This window comes from Megalops cyprinoides, chromosome 24 (genome assembly GCF_013368585.1).
Source record: "Megalops cyprinoides isolate fMegCyp1 chromosome 24, fMegCyp1.pri, whole genome shotgun sequence".
Lineage (NCBI taxonomy): Eukaryota > Metazoa > Chordata > Actinopteri > Elopiformes > Megalopidae > Megalops > Megalops cyprinoides.
Window position 1 is genome coordinate 18402062 of NC_050606.1, and position 21241 is coordinate 18423302.

Consider the following 21241-nt stretch of genomic DNA (forward strand, 5'->3'; position numbering starts at 1 on the left):
CGATTGCCCACTATGGATCCACAGTGGGATCGCTTGTGGGCTAGCTCTGGGCCACATTGCCCACAGAAAAAAAAACCTGCAGCAGGCCTGTACTAGCACGTTTTTGTTTTTTTATAACCTGTCACAGCATGGGAAGCCTGTCTAATCTTTATGTCAAAATATAACAGTAAACTGTTCGTTCTGTGTTAATCGTGGATTAGTCATTAAATTTAGAAAAGGCTGCCTTTTAAAGGGTTAATAACTACAAATTTTCAGACTGGAGTCGTAGCGCTGCTTACCACTGCTCGTGTATCGTCGGAGTTGGGGGGTTCGGTGTGGGCGGGGCATGACTGGGGGTTCCCAGCCAATCAGATTTTAGTCTTTTTTTTCTTAAGCGAAGACTAGAGAAGTTGTCCGCTCAGACAGCTTTGCCGACTAGCTTGTCTGGAGTGAAGTCTGATACACAATGGACGCAAGTCCTCGTTGTTTAGTGCTCTTAGTCCTGCTCTTTGGGATGGGATTTCGCGAAACCCAAGGTAAGCGAATGGGACGATGCTGAAAACGAGGCTAAAGTTTAATATCCAATAGGTTCTCGTCTGTCTGTTGCGGTCCTTTTACCCAAGAATTGCCTTGCCCAAAAGACAGTTTTCAAAGATGGCGCAGGTCAGCGAGAGCCGCGCTGTCAGGAATGTTTATTGTTGGCTAAAGGGAATCGGCAGCTATCCCGATTTTGGGAAGAAAGGGGGGATGAAAAGTCATTTGGACCCAGCCCTCTAGCTCACAGTTCTACACTTGCAGTCAAGCAGGATGCACGCTGCCTTAGCTAATTCAGTTGCAGCCCGCTGTGCTTGTGAGTGACTAGTGATTAATTGATATCCCCCAAAGCAGTAGTACAAAACGTTCAGCTGGTATGCTATGAAGTTTTGTCTGATGATTGCTGATGGTCTTAATGGGTTCTCCAGGTAGCTAGTTCGGTCGCTGGCTAAATACATCTACATCACTGGACACTGACTCCAAAGGCACGCAGAAATTGGACTGCAGTGACTGAACCCAGCATATTTCTGCCGTGGGAAGTGTTTAGCTAAGTGCTACCAAACGTTTGCTGGCTGTAACAGAAGTTTAAAAGCTAACGTTAGCGTGTGCCTGAACGTGCGAGCTAACGTTATCTAGCTATTCCATATTCGGAACGATTTGTTAGGTCATCTGCCGTTAGTTAACCAGTCTGGTCATCTTGGCTTTTGGTAATTAGCAGATAATTTGTTGAGTGAGTTAATCCACGTTTGCCAACTTGGATCACTAAGTTACCTGTTTTGATTTTGTTAGCTAGCGAGCTAACATCGATCACAGACTTCATGAGCTGGCCGACCGAGACGTAGCGTTGAAATTACTGCAGTTTTTTTTTTTTTTTCAAAAACAACAAAAATTGTGAAGACCAACATAAATCGCTACAAAGAAACCCCATAATACAGTTAGCCTGTCGTTACCTAGTTATAGGTAGTTAGGCTGCGTGCAACACAGTGTTTAATTTATCTAAACAAATGTTGAATGTTGTTAAACGAACGCATTCGCTCGCCAGGATAACTGTGCAGCAGACTGGTGTGAAAATTACACGGTTTTCAAAGTTAATATGGCTACCCATCGGTGGATCACTAATAACTTTTCATCTTTAATAGTGATTTCCAAAATCTGATAACTAGTTTAGCTAGCTAATTTGTCATTCTCGGGGTCTTTCTTCTCTAACTAAAATGCTTGTTGGTACATGTGGGGGAAAAAATTCAGCCATTTACTAAGCTAAACGAGTGATCTAAATCATTTTAACTGTGGAGCAGGTAGTCGCCTATCCCTTGCTCTGGGTCATAAAGAATATAGGTAGTTTGTCTAGGTACCGTTAGTTTTGCGTTTCGAGTCAAGTTGCTAGACTGTTAGCCAGTTACCGAGCGGGGGACGTCCATTTTACACAATACCGAGGCGAGTTGAAACAAAAGCACTGGGTTGTAAATTGAAAGCAATGCAAATGCCTCATTTTGCACAAGTGAAAGGGAATTAAAGTAGCACACGAAGTTTGTCAACGTGTGCAAGCAACAAAATTGTTGTAGGTAAACGGAGTATGGGTGAAGTAATGACCCTAATCGATTTGGTAGCGTTAGCAGGCAAGCTGAGGAATTTCACTACAGTACTTATTTAACGTTAGCTATCTTGTCAGTTTTGCAGACGTTCTTCGTTTCTGTGGCTTGGATGGACGAAAACTGCAAAGTTAGCCGTAATTAGTCCGGAAGGTAGGACGCTAATATTAGCCAGCCTGCCTGGCGATTGCAAGTTAACGGTTTGGTCGATAAAGACGTGATCGTGTGGATAAAAGAAATGATACGGATGCGTGCTGTCACTTGGTGAATTCAAAGTGCAGCGGTATGTTGACTTCTCTATGCGGGAGTCGTTCCTGTTTTGATTCGCTAACAGGATTTACACGCACAGCCGGCTTGCAGCTGAAATGAAACAAACAAAAAAATCATTTGCATCACAATGTAGTGAAGTCAATATCCAGGACGGGTGTACAGATGTCTAGAGAGGACGGCAGCCAAAAGGCCAACAGACGTTGGACCCAGATTTGGGAAATTGTATCTCACGCTTATTTTAAAGCACAAAGAGTCCCGTACGCAGTGACGCGTTGCAAGCAACCCTTTCGGCTGTGTTGGTAGATAGAGCTGAAATCTTACCGTCTCCCCCCCATCCTCATTTTTCCTTTAAAATCATAACTACAAATGTTCTAAGAAAGAACACAACAGATTGCGGAAAAGCAAGCAGTATGTATGTGTAGGCTCGTGTACGCCTGCCAGCTAATTTCATTTTACACGGTGACATGGATAAAACATTAAGATTACATTACGCATTCTGAATACGCATGAATTGCATGGATGCTATGAACTGCCAAAGCATGTGGAAGACAAACATAACAGGTGTTTCACCTGTTTTACCTCAGAGGAATGGCGGTATGCACAGGATTTATGTTTAAATACTCAGTGTACACATAACCTAGCAGTGACTTTAACTCTTAAGATGATTGCAGCTACTAAACTCTCCATGCCCCTTCTCTGTAACTGCTGTATGCTGACCATCAAAGCAACCGTTACAAGTTCCCTACAGTAGGAACTGAGGTTAGCAGTGCCTCTCCTTTGCATTTGGGGTTAGCGTCGGTCAGGTGGTGTTGGGAGACCAGAAAGAGAGTAAAGGCTAATGACTTAGTGGCCACATTTTCGGCCAGATGTCTGACATTTACAATGACGTCTTTTTCTCTGAAAAGGTCATACACCGTTGGTTTAGGCCCGTTTGCGGCTATAAACGGGTAATTTCCGATGGTGAATGTTGAAAAACTTTTTCAAATGGTGGCAGACAAACCAGCACATAGAAATCCTTTTGGTAAGCGTTTAATTGAGGAAGTCAGAAAATACCTGTTAACACACTCAATTAAAAGATTACAGCGATTCTGGAAGCAGATCATTTGGAGACAAGCTTATAAAACACTGCGGGGAGCGCAGAGGCACTGGGGGTGGGGGAGCATGCGCAGTTGTCTGGCCTAATCAATACGACCGTGAAATGCCTCGCGGAGAAGTCTCCCTCGGGGATGCGCGAGGGGACAGCCAGTCGCTCTGCACGTGTCACTGGCAGCCTGTGTCTTCCGCAGCGTCGTAGTCTCTCTTCGACCCCCTTCTGTGCAGGGTCACTGAACCTTTCCGTTCAAATCTAAATCGCACAGTCCCTCGTTTCTCTGATTAAGTAATGGCATTCTCTCGCTTTTGCCAGGACCCCTAAAACGATGCCTGGTGTATGTGTGAATTTACGTTTATTATTTTATTTAATAGTTGAATGAATCTCTTGGCTCTTGGGATGAATTGGAACGCGTTTTCCGCCCCCTCATTTTTTTTTGGCCGTACTCCGCTTTTCCTAGAGAGATGATTCACTTATCTGAGATTACACCATTTTTCCCCCCTCAAACATGAATTGCAGGCTGCATAGCATAAGATGAAAAATACAAGCTGAGTCCACATGCTCTACAGCCAAAATTGTACTTCATAACTACTGTACTGAATGCAGCCAAGGGCCAGTGAACAGTACTATATCTTCCAAAGACTGCAGCCATAATGCATTATTTGCTGTCCTGTCAATCATTTGTGCTCCCTCATTTGCTGCTGTGAACCTCTGAAAGTGTACAAAAGGATGTCTCTTTCAGGCTGATTCACTGAATGGTTATTAATAAGCAGTAAATGGCTTTAAAAGCCAAAGGTGATGGTGTTAACACAAGCTTGTATCTGGAGTATTGTAAAATGTCCTCCTCTTGGATTTGAATAAGCTTGACCTGTGCAAGCAGCTGATTCTATGAAAGACCCCTGAGCAAGATGTCCAGTGGCATTACTGTCGTGGCTAGTCGACAGGGGTCATTTCCCCAATAAAGCAGTGTGCAGTCAAAGAGCCCTTTAATGATCTGTGTAGCACCTCTGTGCCATTTTACATTAGCATTTGTATATCAAGACGCATTTTCACACCCACCGTTTTGTGTTAAAGGCTCTTCTGTAAGTGTGTGGTAGGCATAAAAACATGTAGGATAATTACAAATTCAAGTAGCTTTGTCTTTATGTAGCAGGGATAAAGTTGAGTTCAGATAGCTGTGCAGAGGGTAACATTGACTATAATGGAGTGGGTGTATATATTTTCAGATCTATGTAGTCTCTCCTTGGTATGTTAGGCCTTGGGAAAGACAGTTAAACTACACTCTCTCCCATAATGGCACATTAACTCTGACACTGCTCTTCAGAGACTACAGTTAGGCCTGGAGGCCGAGGGCAGTTCAGGACGCCTGTATGCAGCAGTAGACCTTGGCCACATTCACCATTCATGCATGCAAATGGTTTTGTGTGTAGTGTGCGTACGGTCAGCCTGATGAATTATTTGTAACTTGCTGATTTGTTCGTTGGAATTTTCAGTACAGGCACAGTTTACGACTTTTCCAGACTACATGTACCATATAGACAAGCATACATGTTTGAGCAAGGTCTGGCGAAATATAAAAATTGTATGTGAACAAAATGACCTTTGACATTCAACATTGGTCCTTTGACATTGGTCTGATGACACATCAGTCACTATAATTTAGACTCGCATAGAATTAATTGAGTCCTTGAGTCAAGATGTGACTTGTATGTAACTGTGCACATTTTCACCCCTGGTTTAGATCTGTAATATACTTTTTATACCTTTTGAATTAAAATTTCATTGTTAGACAAGACAGCACAAGGCTTTTTGCTCCAATTTTTTTTTTATTCAGACATTGAGTCCTGTCAAAGTTATGCTTATTTCCACCAGTGATTTACTGATGTACCGAGTCTTTTGTTGCTCTCACTATGAAATATAACTTCTTATCTTACACCCACCTGTGTTTGTCTCTGAATCGGAGAAAGTATTGTCCCCCCTTTCCCATTTTCCCCAGGTGCAGCATTTTGGCTGCATCTGCAACTCGGAAGTGTGATTATAGGATTGTTGGGGTATTTACTTAGGCTAATTACACATAACATGCACAAGCATCTAATTTAATTCATTATAATTCAGTTTAATGTCATCATAAGAATGAGAGTAAGGATATTTGACTGTTTCTGCAGTCTGATGTGGTTTTTTGTACCAGCTTATCCCAAGATGACAATGCTTTTTTTCCCAACAGATATTTTGACAAATGAGGCCTGTTGCATTCTGTGTAGTTTCAGAGAACAGTAAATCCTTTTGAGATACAGAACATCACAGCAAAACCCTGCAGTGGTGGAATCAATGAAGGCCAACAGCATAGCATTACCGAGTCAGACTTGATACTTGTTTGCCCTTTTCCCTGATATATTCCTGGTCATTCCTTGGGTGACACACATGTACCATAGCACAGCATTCACTTTGGTATAAAGGTCACCTAGGCTGGTTTCTAAGGTGAACAGTGTCTCTGACAGTTATAGTTCAACATGGATATCCAACAACATTTTTAAAAATATCTTAAAACACATAACTGTCTTTTGCCAGTTGATGTAAAAAATAACCGCTAATGAAACTGATAAGCTGGAAATATTAGTTACGCAGCATGTCAGCGTCTCACATGGCTTTAGATTCTGTATGTAGACATAACTTTGACTAATTTTATAATATGGTATAATTCATATGCGTCAGACATAAAATGTGTAAATGTCAACAAAACAATTTTTTTCCTATACCTCAGCTGGTGTCATTTGAGCACAGTGAAGCCATGGAAAAGTGCACAGTTATAGTGAACAGCCACAGCCTCTGTGTGATACCTGTTCTTGTCCTCAGTGTTTCAGGCCTTGCACACAGGCAATACGAACACATGCAAGCTCATCCGCTGGCCTACACGTGTAACTTTCTAAACAGTGGAAGCACCGAGACGACTGCCAAACTCAGCAGTTTGTGTGTCATCTAAAAGAAAAAAAACATGTGCCTGATACTCATGGAGAAGCAGGGTTCTTGGAATAAATTTCTAATGGTTTCTAATAGTGTTTGTATTTGTAATGCTTCTTATTATTTTTTTAGCTTGTTTGTACAATAGTGTTGTGTATATTTTGGGTCTCAACTTGAAGAGCAAAAACTGGAATCCTCGATTCTTACATCGGATTCTGTTGCTGGAATTTAGAACTGAAGGTTTTATTGTGCGGTAGTACACCAACATAATTATAAAAATACATGGAAACAGTGTTCCTAGATATATAATTGTTTTCTTGTGTATTTTGAGCAGTTCATTATAGTTGGCATCTTAAAAAATGTAAGACGTTAAGCGGAATGAATGGCTGCAGTTAAGTGTCTACATAGCATGAGAAGAATGTAAGCTGTTGTGAAAGAAATGTTATATTTGAGAAAGAGGATTCGTTCTGAAAAATTACTGTGAATGAATGGCACCAGTGACAGACGAGTTCTGTGCGTCTACAGAAAATTACAGTTCGCCCAGAGGCCCTGTAATGATGGCTCTGGTTAATTTTAGTCTGAGTTGTTTGGAAGGCTGTGGCATTCTCAGAGAGAGGGAGAGAGAGAGAGAGAGGGAGAGGGAGAGGAGGAGGGAGGGCTTGGATTGTGAGGCCTACACAAGTCTGAACTTGTACCGTCATCTTGGAAACGCCACCGATTCAGGTGTTACTCATCTGGGCTTCAGCTGTTTCGTTAAAGTCACTTCGGGTAGTGTGGTGGCATGACGAAAGGGAGTACACTGCATGGCCTATTTATCCTGGTGCCTTCTAAGGGTCATTGACTCTGAGTACTCTGCACTGAACGTTTTCTCTTGGGTGTATTTTCAGGTGTCTGTCTACTCTTCTCAGGAAACGTTTACTTCAAGTTCCAGCCGGATATTTGTGTGAAGCAGTAATTAGAAGCCATGCTTCATTCAGAAGGAGGTCGGCTGAGGTAGCGCAGTTATTAGCGAATTCACTGCTTTCATAAAACAAATGTAAAGTGGTTGGTTTATTATGCTGTCTCAACCGTGAGAGCAGTATTCAGTAAACCTTAAAACCAATCAGGCATTTAAAAAACATACAGGCAATTTCAACTGGGTAATTGATTGTAGCAATTTGGAAATGTTGTGAAATGTTTTTAAACGGCCTAGGTTAGGTTAGTTTTTTATTAAGTGAAGTTAAGAACTGTTTGTGCATTCTTGTGAAAACGTAGCTGCTTTCGGTTACACTCGTTTTGGCCTCTTGCAGCCAGCCGTCATGCCTTACATCAAGCATCTGGTCTGTATTCCATCCTGAGAAGTTCTGAAATATCTGCTGTGGATGTGGTGGCCAGTTCTGTATGTGACAGTGACACAGGCTTTGTCTTGTCATGGCAGAATCGTTGGTTGGGCCTGTAGAAGGCATATCATCCTTATCTGCACTAGTTGCAAAAAAGGAAAAGAATTTCTGGTGATTTTTGTGGACATAATACTGAAACCATGGAAACCAAACGGTCTCTGATGATTGATTTCAGGTCTGACTATCAATATAATGCAAATATCCTCATAATGTTGTGTCCATGCATATGTTAATGGACACGATGGTTAACAACAGTCTTTTTTTTTTTTTTTTTAGCAGAAAAATGTCAGTGCAGGTCCTTACTGAATTAGCTGTGTGATGTTTTTTCAACGCTTCATTAAAAAAAAAAAATCATGGAAAAACAATTTTCATTTGCTGAGGAATTGTGGAGTGATATCAAGAAAGCATAGGAAGAATGGCACTTATTGTTTATGGCTGTCAGTTTTTATTTGGTAGCTTCTTCCTTCACCACACATGAAATGCCAAGGTCTTTGCATCCCCATGAAGATATGCAACAACTAAAGTCTCCCCTTTCTTTATTTCCACTTTCAGAATATTTATTCAAAAGATCCTTTTGTCTGTTGAAAAGCAGGCCAGCATGAATAGCTGCTGGCCATGAAATTTTCTATTCATTTTAACCATTACTAAAATACAGTATGATTGTTTTACTTCAAGATCATATTTAATGTCTGACTAATTCGTTTGTGTCTGAAGAAAAAGCTAGCCCATAAAGATGTTAGTGTTAACTATCTGAGGTTGACAAAAGCTAAGCTAAAAGTCGACTGTCTCAACCTGGGAAAAGCTAAGCTAGAGAGAGCTAATGCTAACTATCTCATTGTGTGAACAGGCCAGTGGGGGTCTTGTTTTGCTGTAGACTGCCTGGCCGCGTCACACGAGCGACATGCTCGACCCTCATTGGCTGAGACCCTCTGCTCGAATTTTCCCGGCCACTCAGAGCGAGAGTGTTAGCGTGGAATCCGAAATAGAAAAGGCCGTGTTTTTAGCCTTTTTTTCGCCTGCTGGAATGTCCCCCTGGAAGGCGGCTTGGCACCGCGCGGAGGGCGACGAGTGGGCGGGTTTGTTGTGGAGCGGGAGCCTCACGCCGGATGCACCACTTGTGCTGAGCATGACTCACTGGGGAAACCGCGTTTTTTTTTTTTTTTTTTTTTTTTGGAGTTGACTGGTTGCTCTCTGCGGTTGGCAGCCGAGGAAGTCTCGCTCTCCTGAACGCTGGGATGTTGGCTCTGTGCAGCGGTTCTAGAATTAGGCCTCCAGATTTTATCCCTCATGTTCCTCGGTAAATCATGCTTCAAAATGACTCTTCAGCTATCGGTGTGCTTGGCGTACAGCCTGGCCTAGGGAAACTTGTGTTGCTCACATTTTGAAAACGCGTAATTTATTCACCTGGGTAATTAAAAAAAAATGCTTTTATGCCTTTTTCCCCTTATGCAACCCTGTTTTGAAATCGCCAATTGTGTGCTGGGCTTGCTTTACTGGAACAACCCTTTCACTTGCACAGGTGCAAGTCCTCATTGGAGGGCAGGTGCTATTCTGCTGACGTCATCCGAGCAACTCTCAGGCGCCTGGCAGTTCGTGGGACGCCAGGGAGCGGTGAGATGAGCAACCCTCTCCAAAAAACTCTGTATCCCCAGTGGGGGGGCGGTGCCAGCTGAAGGCACGGCTGGGGTCGAATCTTAACCACTGAGCTCCTCGCAAGCTTACAGAGGCCTTTTAACAGCAGGGCCCCAAAGGGGGGGTTAGAACCTATGGCCGGCAGCAAATCAAGGCGCCTGCGCTTTTGTTTGTTGGGTAGCTTTGTGTAGTAGTGAAGCACTATGAGAAACTATAGCTGTGTGGGTGTGTGTGGGTGTGTGGGATTGGGAGTGGCCCTTAGTGTGTGTGTGTTTAAGCCTTATTTAATGGGTCTGCGTACGGGAGCCGGCATGTGCCTCAGGGTTTAATGTGATAAACCCCTGCAGTAGCGGGTATTAGCGCTTTCGCTCCATTCCGGCGCTGGATGGCGGGTCCCAGTGCGCGCCTGTGCGGGGATGTTTGTCTGCAGCGCCGGCCGCAGTCATGGTGTCAGCGCTCCAGAGGAATTCCTGTCCCTTTGTCTCATCACCTCTCCTTTGAAGGCAGTCCAGAGCGCTCGCGCGTTAATTTGTTAAAGGTTCCAGCAGCCTCATTACTGGGGCTGAGCTGCTCCCCGGGCAGGGGGCGGGTGTGGGTTCCGGGGGGTGGGGGGGGGGGGGGGGGGGGGGATGACAGGAGCAGTTGCTGAGGGTGTGCTGGAGAGGGAGCTTCCCGCAGGCCGACTCTAGAATGGCTCAGACACAAGGCCAGCGGTACAGAGGTATACGGAAGAGGAGGCTGAAACAAACCTGTGTGTGTGTATATGAAGGTTGTATGTGTATATTTGTGGGTTGTTTGTGTTCCAGTGTGTATGTATATGTGTGTATGTGTGTGTTTAATGTGTGTGGTTATTTGCCTTCCCCCTTACCTCTGCACTTGTTGGCACCTCACCCAGCTGCATTAATTACTTCAGTCTCCTAGCAACCACAGTCCCTGCACCTCGCTGACTCCTCCTGTATCGTTACCTTAAAATCACAGCATGGAGCAGGACACGGGCAGCACGAGGCATGCACAAACATGTATGTACTCAGGCACAGGGTTACTATCTCTCTGGCACACACACACACACATACACATTCTCTGTCTTGGTCTCTCTCACATATACACACATATAAGCAGTCTCTTTGACATTAGGCCTGTGCGATATAGCCCTCGCGATATATCGCACAGCAGTTTTTAGCGCAATAACAGCTATCCCCGGTGTGTGGCATTAGGTTTCTTCCCGTATTTTTTTCCGTTTACCCATACCTGATGCAGGAGCAAACCTTCAGTTTTCCCAGTCCATGTGAAATGCTTCCAGGGCAGAAGAATATCACCTGTATCTCTATGTTGGTTAAATTACCTATTAGCTTTGAAAAACACCTAGCATATGTTTTCACTCTTCATCTTTGTAGCCATGTGTTCCTATCTACGACATGGAAGCAGCATAGTGCTGTTGCTGTGATATCAACATAGATACAAGAGATCAATAGATAGAAGTGGCGTTTTTTACCCTGGAAGCATTTCACATGGCCTCGGAAAATTGGAGGTGTGCTCCCACATCAGGTACGACTAAAGGGAAAAAATACAGGAAGAAACTGTTAGGAGACAGTTTTGTGGAATGGCATGGCGTTTGTTCCGGAGACACGCGATGTGTATTCGAATACAAACACTGGAGACAAGCGATGTGTATTTGAATACAAAGCGATGTGGCTACATCCGACCGGAGCCAAATGGCGCCTCTTGTGAACCCTATGGAGCCAATTAGGTTACAGGGCTCAGGAAATACCCAATTAGAGAGGGAGCTGTTTAGCTATGCACAGCTCCGCAAGACCAATCAGAAACAGCACCCCTGCTGGTTATCATAGCTCATATGCAAATGTGACTGCTATTAACTGTATAAAAAATGAACTGAATTCTATACCTGTTGAACCTCTGCTCAATGCTGATGTTCCCACGGCCGGCTGTGCTAATAAACTTCCTGTCTTTTGCTACGAACATCGAATCCGCTTCTTGTCGTAACGAAACATTTTTTGGTGTTCCGGACTTTTACTAACAAAACCTAACACCACATACTGGGCATAGCTGTTATTGCGCTAAAAATAGCTATGCGATATATCGCGACGGCTATATCGCACAGCCCTGTTTGAGACATGCACGCACATTGGCGCATTCTTTCCCTCACACACACACACACACACACACACACACACACACACACACACACACACATTCTCTTTCTGACACACACTCTCTCCTCCTCCACCTCTGTTGTGCGACACTGATCTCCCTCCAGGGACCTGTGGTGTGGTGCCCCCAGCCCGCTGCTTCACCCTTCTCAGTGGTACGCAGCTGCTGTCTGAGGATGAGGAGGAGGGTTGCCAGAAGCATTAGGCCGAGGGGAGGAAGGGGGAGGGAGTGTAAGTGAGGATGCTGTGACTGCGAGAAGCAGGGCAAAAACACCAGCAAGGAAGAGGAGGGACCGACCCTTTGCTGTGCAAATTAGAACCTCTACGCCTTTGTCCACAGGCTTCAGCTGTGGTCCACCACCTTCTGATTTTCGATCAGTACTAGTTGAGGTTTGGGGCTGCTCCTTTGACTGCTCAATTGGAAGCCTTTCTGTCCTGCTGAACGGGGGGGCCACTGAATCACCTCTGCCTCTGACACAACCTAATATCATTCTGTCTCTCTGGAGCGTTGGAGAATTGCAGGCTTTGTGATGCTGAAAATTCCATGATACATGAACTGACATTAAGCACAGCATTGCTCTGCAGGGTGGTTAGTGCTTTCTGAGAGGGCTGTACTCACTCACAACTACACAGTAGGTGCCCCATGGGTTAAAGATCTCCGGCCCCACGCTGGAAATCCGGCATGCAGAGATTTTAGATCAGGCAGTGAATTATTGCTATTGTATACCAGACCGGAACACAATTCTATTAAAAAGTATCAATGACGTGGTGTTTTTTCGGATGAGTTATAACCAAGCCTGTTTAGGTGATGTACTGGCATGAGAGCCCTGTTCTTATCCAATCGGCAACTAGTTTCAATTTTCCGTGAGGCGGTGCCAGGAAGTATTTGCAGGGACTGTATTTGATTACTGCACATCAGGCTAGCATGCATTGAAATAGATGGAGCATAGAAGCAAAACTTGTGAAGGTTGGCGCAGACACAAGCACAGTAGAACGGGAGGTGAAAAATAAATGGTGATAGGCTTGGTTAGATGAAAACGGTAATGACAGACAAATGTTTGGCTTAGCACTTTTAATTTGAGCACTGTAATATAAAATTGTAGTAAATTAATTCAATTTCTTTTGTTTTACAGTTTTGAATTAAAGCTGTTGTGGTAACGCTAAATTTACGTGTGTCCTAATTCAGGCTCAGAAAATTTTGTTGCTTTAAGCCCTGGTGCCCCGGTCTTAAAACTTCTGAGTTTTGACACCGTGTACCATCTTCACTCTGTGCTGTGTTGTGGCAGATAATTGATCGTTGTAGTAGTAGTGGTGTTGCCAGTTTTGTAAGTGCATTTTTATATAATAGCAGGTTTTTGTCCAAGTTGTCATGTAGTCACACAGCTGTTCGATTTCAAGTACTGTAGCTCTGAACAACAAACTCTCCAGGAATACCCCCCTGCAGTACAGGTATGCTTGTATTACTGGGCTTAACAGCAAGCCACTGCTTAATTATTTACTATGAACAAATGCAGATAATATAAGGGACTTCCCCATGCACACAAAATTGACTGGCAGTCATTCTCTTTAGTTGTCAGGTAAAACAGTTAAGCAAGTATGATCGCAGTGGTTTAACATTGACTATCCTCACATGTTAACATGCACATTCTATTATTTTTCCTTAATGCCCCCCACTGCCAACCTCGTCAAAAGTCTGCTTTCTTTTTAATTTTGTCCAAAAAGTACATTCTGTTGTAGCTGCTCCACCCCTCCCCCACCAGAGGTCCAGTCGATTTCCTTCTACCTCATTTCCTTCCCCTCTCTATTGCGATATATACATGTATCTGCACAGATCTGTACTGCCAACAAGTTATAGACAAGTTGCTGAGACAGTTGGCTCATTCCTGTCTCATATGCTGCTGTATTTCTTTCATCTAGTTGCTGTTAGTATTGTACATTTTTGGCAAAATTCCACTGCCCCAAGGTGTTCCGGCAAACAGAGGGTTAAAGGTAATGTGACCAAGTCCTAATTGGCCAGTGCGTGGTCACAAGTGTGTTACACCAACAGCTCATTAAACAGCGTTACTTGGCCCACTTGCTTCGAATGCCTTGTTCGGCAGACCTGACCTGGCCTGGCATGACCACGGTGCCCTGCACTGGAGACTTGTGTACATCATTGAAATCAGGTTGAATGCCCCTAACCAACTTCAGCCTAAAATAATCTATAATTTGACTCACGCAAATTATTTTTAAGTGTCTTCATGGCAATTGCCGCTGTGTATAAGTGCTTGCCAGTTCACATTAGTTTTCGTGACGTGTCTGGTTCTTCGTGATTCAGTCTTTTAGAATCACCACAAAAAACTGCTTTCTGCAACAAAAAAAAAAAAATTTAAATTACCCAGTTACCCACACATCATCTTTCTTCTCTACCTCTCAGTAGAGTGGCAAAAATAGAATGGCCATTCAGATAATGGATGTCAAAATGACATTGCATTGCATTTTGGTGACGTGACCTCAGACAAATTGGGCAAGTGCTATTCTAAAGCAAGCCTACCCAGAACTTCATACATTCTTTCATGCACCTTCGTCCTGTGTGTGTTCCACTCACTGTCTGAAGAAAAGCACTTTAAATCCTGAAGTGGTACCTTTGAAGAGTCAGGAAAATGGCAGCAGTAGCTGCTTGAACGGTGATGTATTTCAGTGAGCTCTGTCAATACAAGGAACGAGAAGTACACTAGGAGGAAGACAACCATTACTTGAGATGTTTTTAGGATGTGATGTCTTTTGCTGCTAAGATAGTGTAACGGGAGAACAGTGGCAGTATGTTCGCAGGGTTTTCAGTCTGTAAACGGTGAGTCTGAAAGTCACGACAGGGATTAGGTATATTCATACATGTAATTAGCAGGTTGGCTAGCGCGCTCTCTGAAGGTGTGACTGTTATACTGCTCACTTGGCAGGTTCTCTCCATTGACATGCGTGTCGGTGATTAAGAGCTCCAGGTCACATGGGCACAGCCGCACGACTGAACACCAGCACGATGCAGAGAGAACAGATCTTCGCAGACTCTGTACAGCTTCTCCCTCCTTCTCAAGTGCAAGTGCAGTACACCAAGAGGTCGAGACCCCAGGCAGCTTATTCTGTCAATCGAAATTAACAGGACAGGCGTCCCATAACTTTCAAACATGGTCAGCGGTGTTGAAATGTGAATTCCCATAATCCCACATGGCTGCTGACGCCAACCAACTCAGTGGCCGGCACTCATTGGCTACAATGAACGGATGTGGGTATTGGCTAAGTAGAAACCAATAGTGAGAAGTGTTATTCAGGGCCTGGAGCGACTGATGTAATCTGACAAAGCAAATAAAAATGAAGAAGTAAGAAGAAAAAGGTAATGATGATAACAAGGAAGAAACTGGAAAAAGTTCAAGTTTCAGTTTATTTATTTATTTTTTTTTGTTTTTTTTTTTCTGAGGCCTTCTGGGATTATTCTGTATGTTCAAATGAGGAACCTGAATGACACAGATGTCAGTGTTTGTTACAAGTCTGACCTCAGGGTTAATGTGGTTATTTCTGTAGGAAATCCCATTTATTGACACTATAATGTGATAGGACAAATAAAATGCAGAAGAGAACAAAGATGATGATTGTAATAAGGAGGAAAAAGTAGGGGGGAAAAGTCCAAGTTTGGGAGTTTTTGTGTGGCCCTCTGAGATTGTATTCAAATTATGTATGTTCAAATGAAGGACTTCGATGGAACCGGCTTTAATGTTTGTAATGAGTCTGACCTCAGGGTCATTGTGGCTATTTGTGTAGGGAATCCTAAAAAGAAGCAAAACATATTGCTTTTAATATTTTACAGGCCTGTCTGGTATACAAATGCTTGTGACAGCAGTGTATGCTTTCAAGTTAAAAATAACATTCCTGCCCGTAGTGCTGTCATATCTCCTCATGTCACTAAATGTCCTTGGAAGAGAGGGAAAGTAAAGATTTTATACATACACAAAAGGTCAAGTATATATATCTCAAAGATGAAGTACACTTGAGTTCATAAACTCAAAGTTCATAAGCAGCCCACGTAACTGAAAAAATGTAAGTAAAGCTTTTCCTTTGAGGAATGTTTTTTCTTTCCCTGTTGAAAGTTGTCAGAAATAACCCTGAGAGGAGCATATTAGGTGTACCTTTCTCTTACGTTTTCAGGGTATTATATGAACACGTATGTGTCCTTCATAGCCGTGGCAGGGCCCTTTCACAGGCCATTACTGTTGTGACAGGACTGCCACAGCGGGAGGCTAACGGTGGGGCCGGAGGCTGCTTTAATTAACATGCTCGGCGTTCAGAAATGCGCCTCCTGCTCGTCGTCAGCGGCCTGGGTTTCTGCGGCGTGCCTCCTCTGGGAGTTTGGGAGTTTGTTTGTGCGCCTCCCGCGCGCGGCAGAGAACCTTTGAGTCACGTTGGCGGCGTTCGCGGCGGAGACGGGCGGGAGAACATTTCCTCTTTTCTACTCGGACAGCTTGTCGTTAAAAGTGCGCGCTGCTTTTCACTGTGCGGTTCGGGGCTGTTTACTGTTTTTGTTGGGTGCATAAATTTCGGCAGTGCGCTCCGCTTATGAGAAATATTGATAAAAGAATCATAAGAGTCATTCTGACACTTTAAATACCCCATTGTATGAATCAAGCAGTCTGTTTGTGAGAAGCATTTTAAGCTCACTCACACATGATAATACACTCGATGCATTTCAACAGCGCGTAAGTTAAAAAGGCATTCAGAATTTGAATAACAACATTAATTAAGCCTGGTGATCATTTAAAAAGTACGTCTGAAATGAATTTTGCTTGATAAGTTTCTTGTAGGAGTTGCGTTTTTCTCTGTCTTATCACGTAGGAACACAAGTGCAATTCTTCTCAGCGGATAGATGTGCGCATTGTCCTTGGAGACAGTTCCATCATGTTGATTTTCTGTAGCTGAAAGCTGGGCTTTTTCCACACTATTCTGCTTGGCCAGCCAGCGCATGCTTAGCATCTTGTAGGCTTTTTTTGCACAGTGTCTTTTTGCACTGGCATGGTTCCTGGTTGCACTGACTATTAATAATATGCCACCCGTAATGGGCAATTTTATGGATTTCCCCTGCAAGACTGTAGCAAGGTACAGGGGCTGGCTTGTGCAGATTCTGTTGGTAACTCTGGGACTTTGTGCTGCGCCAGTACAATGCCCCCCCCATTACTGTACCACTGTCCAACAGCCTGTGGCTGGCCAGCACAGGTTCATTCAATTACTGCATTAGAGGTCCCCAAGCAGGGGCTCCCAAGGTCCAAACTCAGTTGTCATCGATTCCTGGAACCTGAACCACCGACTCTAGTTTTCTCTGTGACCGGCTATTGATTTAAATTCTTGCGTCTTTTTATTTGGAGCTCCTCATCGCAGCTACGGCCGCGGAGGGGTAGCCTGACGAGCTCGTCCGTCAGTTCGTGGGAATGCCCCACCGCAGTGCGCCAGTCCTCACGGCTGGCATCGGGCGCTTTGTTAGACGGCTTCTTCCCAGAATGCCGTCTCAGTTTACTGGGTCCTGACAGTAAAAGGTAGACATCGGTTTTAAGTTTTTTTTTTTTTTTTTTTTTTTTTTTATCCATTGTGGTGCTGTTGCGAAATGCACAAGGTGAATCACACAGTCGCAGAGACAGACCATGAATGTTGTTTTGGTAACTGAGATGCAGCTTGCATTGTCAGGTCAGGAAGCGGCATGAGAGAATGGCGTGAGAATGTGAGCGCATGAGTTTACTGGCGAGAACAGACTGTGGAGGCCAGCTACGCTCATCGTTTTGTCTGGAGCCAAGGCTGTCTAGACCCTCCAAGACCCTTACTTCTGCTGTTAATTCTGATTCCATTTATGTAGAAGTTTCTGAGTGAAGAAATACTTTGTCATGTAGGTGCAAAATGAACTCATTTCCATGAATTTCCTCATGTTCTGCTGACAGAACTTGGCTTGAAATAGCTTCTCTGTTCCACTTCATTCCTTTGAAAAATGTAAAAAACTTAACTCGCTGAAATCCATCTCATTCTGCTAAGACTCCTTCAGAGATTAATTCAGAGTTGTGGGTAAACAATGGCATACGATTTAAAATGGAGGACGACAATTTTGAATGGAATCAATCTTCAGTTGTTTACTGGCCAATTAGGCCATTTCCCCTTCTCTCAGACTTTAGTCAGCCAATCAAAAATCAGTGTAGCCTTCCAATGACAGTACTCACACAGTAGCTGTATCAGTGCAGTGTTAGTCTCCCAATTCAGGTGAGCCTCAATTAGCACACCAGATGTACTCTTAGTTGTCTATGGGAGCACAGCTCTATAAACCTCTTACAAAAGTCCTTTGCAGTGTACATTGGCTGTAATAAACAACAAGCGAAGCACCCCCCTCCAAATGTCAAGTTGCTGCCACAAAAGGAAAATTGGACAAAGCAGGAAAACGGCTACGTCACAGGAAGGGCAGTATCAGGGACAAACATTATTAGGAAATTCATAACAATGATTCAGAATTGACGCCTGACGTAAGACGGTGCAAGGCAGAGCTGGCAGCTGTTGGGGACATGTCTGAGCGGTCCCAAGGTGTGCTCGATGGAGCCAGTGACAAATGGAGTGACGCCTGTCACCCTCAGAGCGGCGGCTGATGAAGGGGACGGGGCACGTGGGTTTGAGTCTGCCGTGGGCGCACGGTGACGTCTGCAAGCCACCTGTTGCAGGCGAATGGGCTCATTCCCTCGTTCTGTCTCCCTCGTGTCCAGATACAATGACAATAGCTACGGTAGATACAGTGTCCTGGCTCTGCACAATGGCCGGTGACACTGACCTTGCCTCACGGCCAGGGCTTGTCTCGCAGCTTTGTTTAGAGCAAAGGACTTCAACACGCATTGTGTAGCAGTCCCTGCAGTCTCAAACAGTGCTTTTGCATCATCACTAGGGTTGGGTATCGTTTGGGTTTTTTCCAACACCGGTGCTAAAGCGATACTTTTAAAACGGTACTGGTGCCTGAACCAATACTTAAAAAAGGGCACAAAACAATGGTCAACGACATTAAAGAACAGCTTTTTTTATTGCTAAGGCAAATTTGAACTTGAAATTGAACAATATATTACGTGTTAACAGTTTAAAGCATACTTATATATTAATATAAATAAATAAATACAAAACATTTAACAAATGTTAGCATTGTTTTCACTCTTCATCTTTGTAGCCATGTGTTTCTATCTACGACATGGACGCAGCATAGTGCTATTGCTGTGATATCAACATTGAATAGATACGAGTGGCGTTTTCTTTCCCCGGAAGCATTTCACATGGCCTCGGAAAACTGGTGAAAACTGTGCTCCCACATCAGGTACGACTAAAGGGGAAAAAATACGGGAAGAAGCCTAACGCCACATACCGGGGATAGCTGTTATTGCGCTATAAATGGCTATTTGATGTATCGTGACGGCTATAACGCCCAGCCCTAGCGCCGTTCAGGCACCGAAATGAGGGACCGAAATCTGCGTTGCGATTCGATCCGGTAGATACTGGTTGTATAGGAACGGCACCAGGTTTCGGTACTCAACCCTAATCATCACATACAGGAAATCTGAATCTCACATTGCCTTGCAGGTTCACGGGAACCGAGATGCATTTCTCTGTGCGGTAGTGATCCTCTCTGCCTGGACTGGCACACTGTACTGATCAAACCGTGTAGATTTCTCGGGTTGCTTTGATGTGAGCACTGGTTTGATCTCTGAGGGACGGGGAGTTGGTTTGCTGCTATTATGAGACTTTGTTGTCAATCGGCCCATGTTGTCCCTGTGCTGTACTTGAACCCACACGGTTGATTGTGTATCCGTGGTCATCATAATGTAGTGGATAGAGCTGGATACAGTATTCAAAATGTGCTCTGAGAAAGACATTGTATGACAGTATATAACCTCCTTTAGTCGTGCCATTTCTGCTTCTGTCATTTCAGCACAATGTGTAGGTACAGATAGACTTGGGTCAACCATTACACCAAAGTCATTTTCATACTGCACTTATTCTAATTTAATTCCTCCTATAGAATAATCCTACTTCACATTGTTATTGCCCACATGCAGAGCTTTACATAAGGTGGTGTTAATTTTCATTTGCGAGGTGACAGCCTAGATGTGGGTTCTGTTTAATTCTGTTGGATAACTTGAGTAGCGTCCTGACTTCTCCCTGTACCTTTGAGGGTAGTGTGACCGGCAAATTGAACAGGTTTTGCGTCGAATGTCTTTATCAGTGTCGTTTTGAAATGAGGAACGGCAGAGGTCCCACAAGCGATGTCTGTGGGAGTCCACTTCCCACAACCCCCCTGCTCAGTCAAAACCGCTGTCATTGTTATTTATTAGGCTTACATAATCTCCCCTAGTATGTATCAGGCGAGCTTATGTACATGAGCGAGGCCCTTCTTAATGTTTCTTCTGTTGAAAGATAGAGGCACCCCTTGCTTCAGGGCAGATAGCGGGAATATTTTATGAACGCTGAATGCATGGCTTGTAGCCTGTAATCCTGTTTTTTACAGCAGAATTACACCAGGATTTCCAGCGTTCTGTCCCACATACAGGCCTGCATAATCACTGGCAGCCGTCCTCTTCTGTTTGACTTGACTCATTAAATTAGTGCTCAGGCCCCAGCTCCTTCAGCTTCTGCTGAGGTGCACCATGGGAACATTTGGAGAAGAGGCTTCTTTTGAAAATGATATTTGCAGAGGAATTAGAAGGTTTTGCGGAGAGAGAGGCTTTGTGTAATGTAGCTTGTTACCCTGTCTGTGTCTGTTTCTGTAGTGCGTGTGTGTGCGTGTGCGTGTGTGGGTGGATTTGCTATTGCAGATTGGTCGTGGAGATTTCGAGGCAAGGTCTCAGATTAAGGGGTATTAACAGAATAAAACTGGCGACTGATTTGTAGTGGTACGTCAGCAGAAATTCTGGTCATTTGAACTCTTGGTGAATGCTGATCAGTTGCTATTGATGTTTTGAATGGCGTTACTAGTTTAAGTCCACCGATCCTTTTTGCTGTACATTGTGTTGTTGAGTTTCTGGGGTTTCCTCAGCTGTCTGACTGCAGCGTTTCCCACAGGTCTGAAATATACTTGTGGTGGTAGCCGGCGGAAAGTGCCGGCATTACCTGCCGGCACAAAAATGGTCTACTGCATGTGACAGACAACAAATACGTGTGACCTTTAACACAATATTTTGATTTATTGAATATTTCTATTAATTACACATAATATATTTCACAGATACGCTAAATGCTAACGTTGGCCAAGTTACCGGTGGTGCTGTGCGTCTGTCTTCCTTATGCCGTATTATCTTAAAATATTTTTGAATACTCATATCTGCAGAATAAATGCACGAAAAATTAGTAGTCTATCCTTAGCTAAAGTTAGTCTGTGTCTTTCTACCTGCCATAGGCGGAAGAGAAAACAAATTATAATCTTTCTTATATTTAGCCAGGCTACCTTTGCTGCATGTTGCGCAATGGTCAAGTTACGTGTGCTGAATACACTGTAGAGTCTTGATACCAACGCAGCATAGTTGCCGCTTTCTTCCAGAGAAGTCGAAGCTACTACCAAAGTCAGAGAACAATTACACAATAAGGAGAAAAGGAGTTGCTTTACCTGGTCCGTGC

The 21241-nt window shown here is 43.9% G+C and overlaps 1 protein-coding gene across 1 annotated transcript in view; it reads left to right on the forward strand.

The window, feature by feature from the left end:
• The first annotated feature begins 420 nt into the window (after positions 1-420).
• LOC118770927 (TGF-beta receptor type-1-like) overlaps positions 421-21241 on the forward strand; it is a 48737-nt gene continuing 27916 nt past the window's right edge. Inside the window, exon 1 of the mRNA XM_036518710.1 lies at positions 421-515. Within this exon, the coding sequence (XP_036374603.1) occupies positions 446-515 (70 nt within the window). The 5' untranslated portion in view covers positions 421-445. The remainder of the gene's footprint in view (positions 516-21241) is intronic.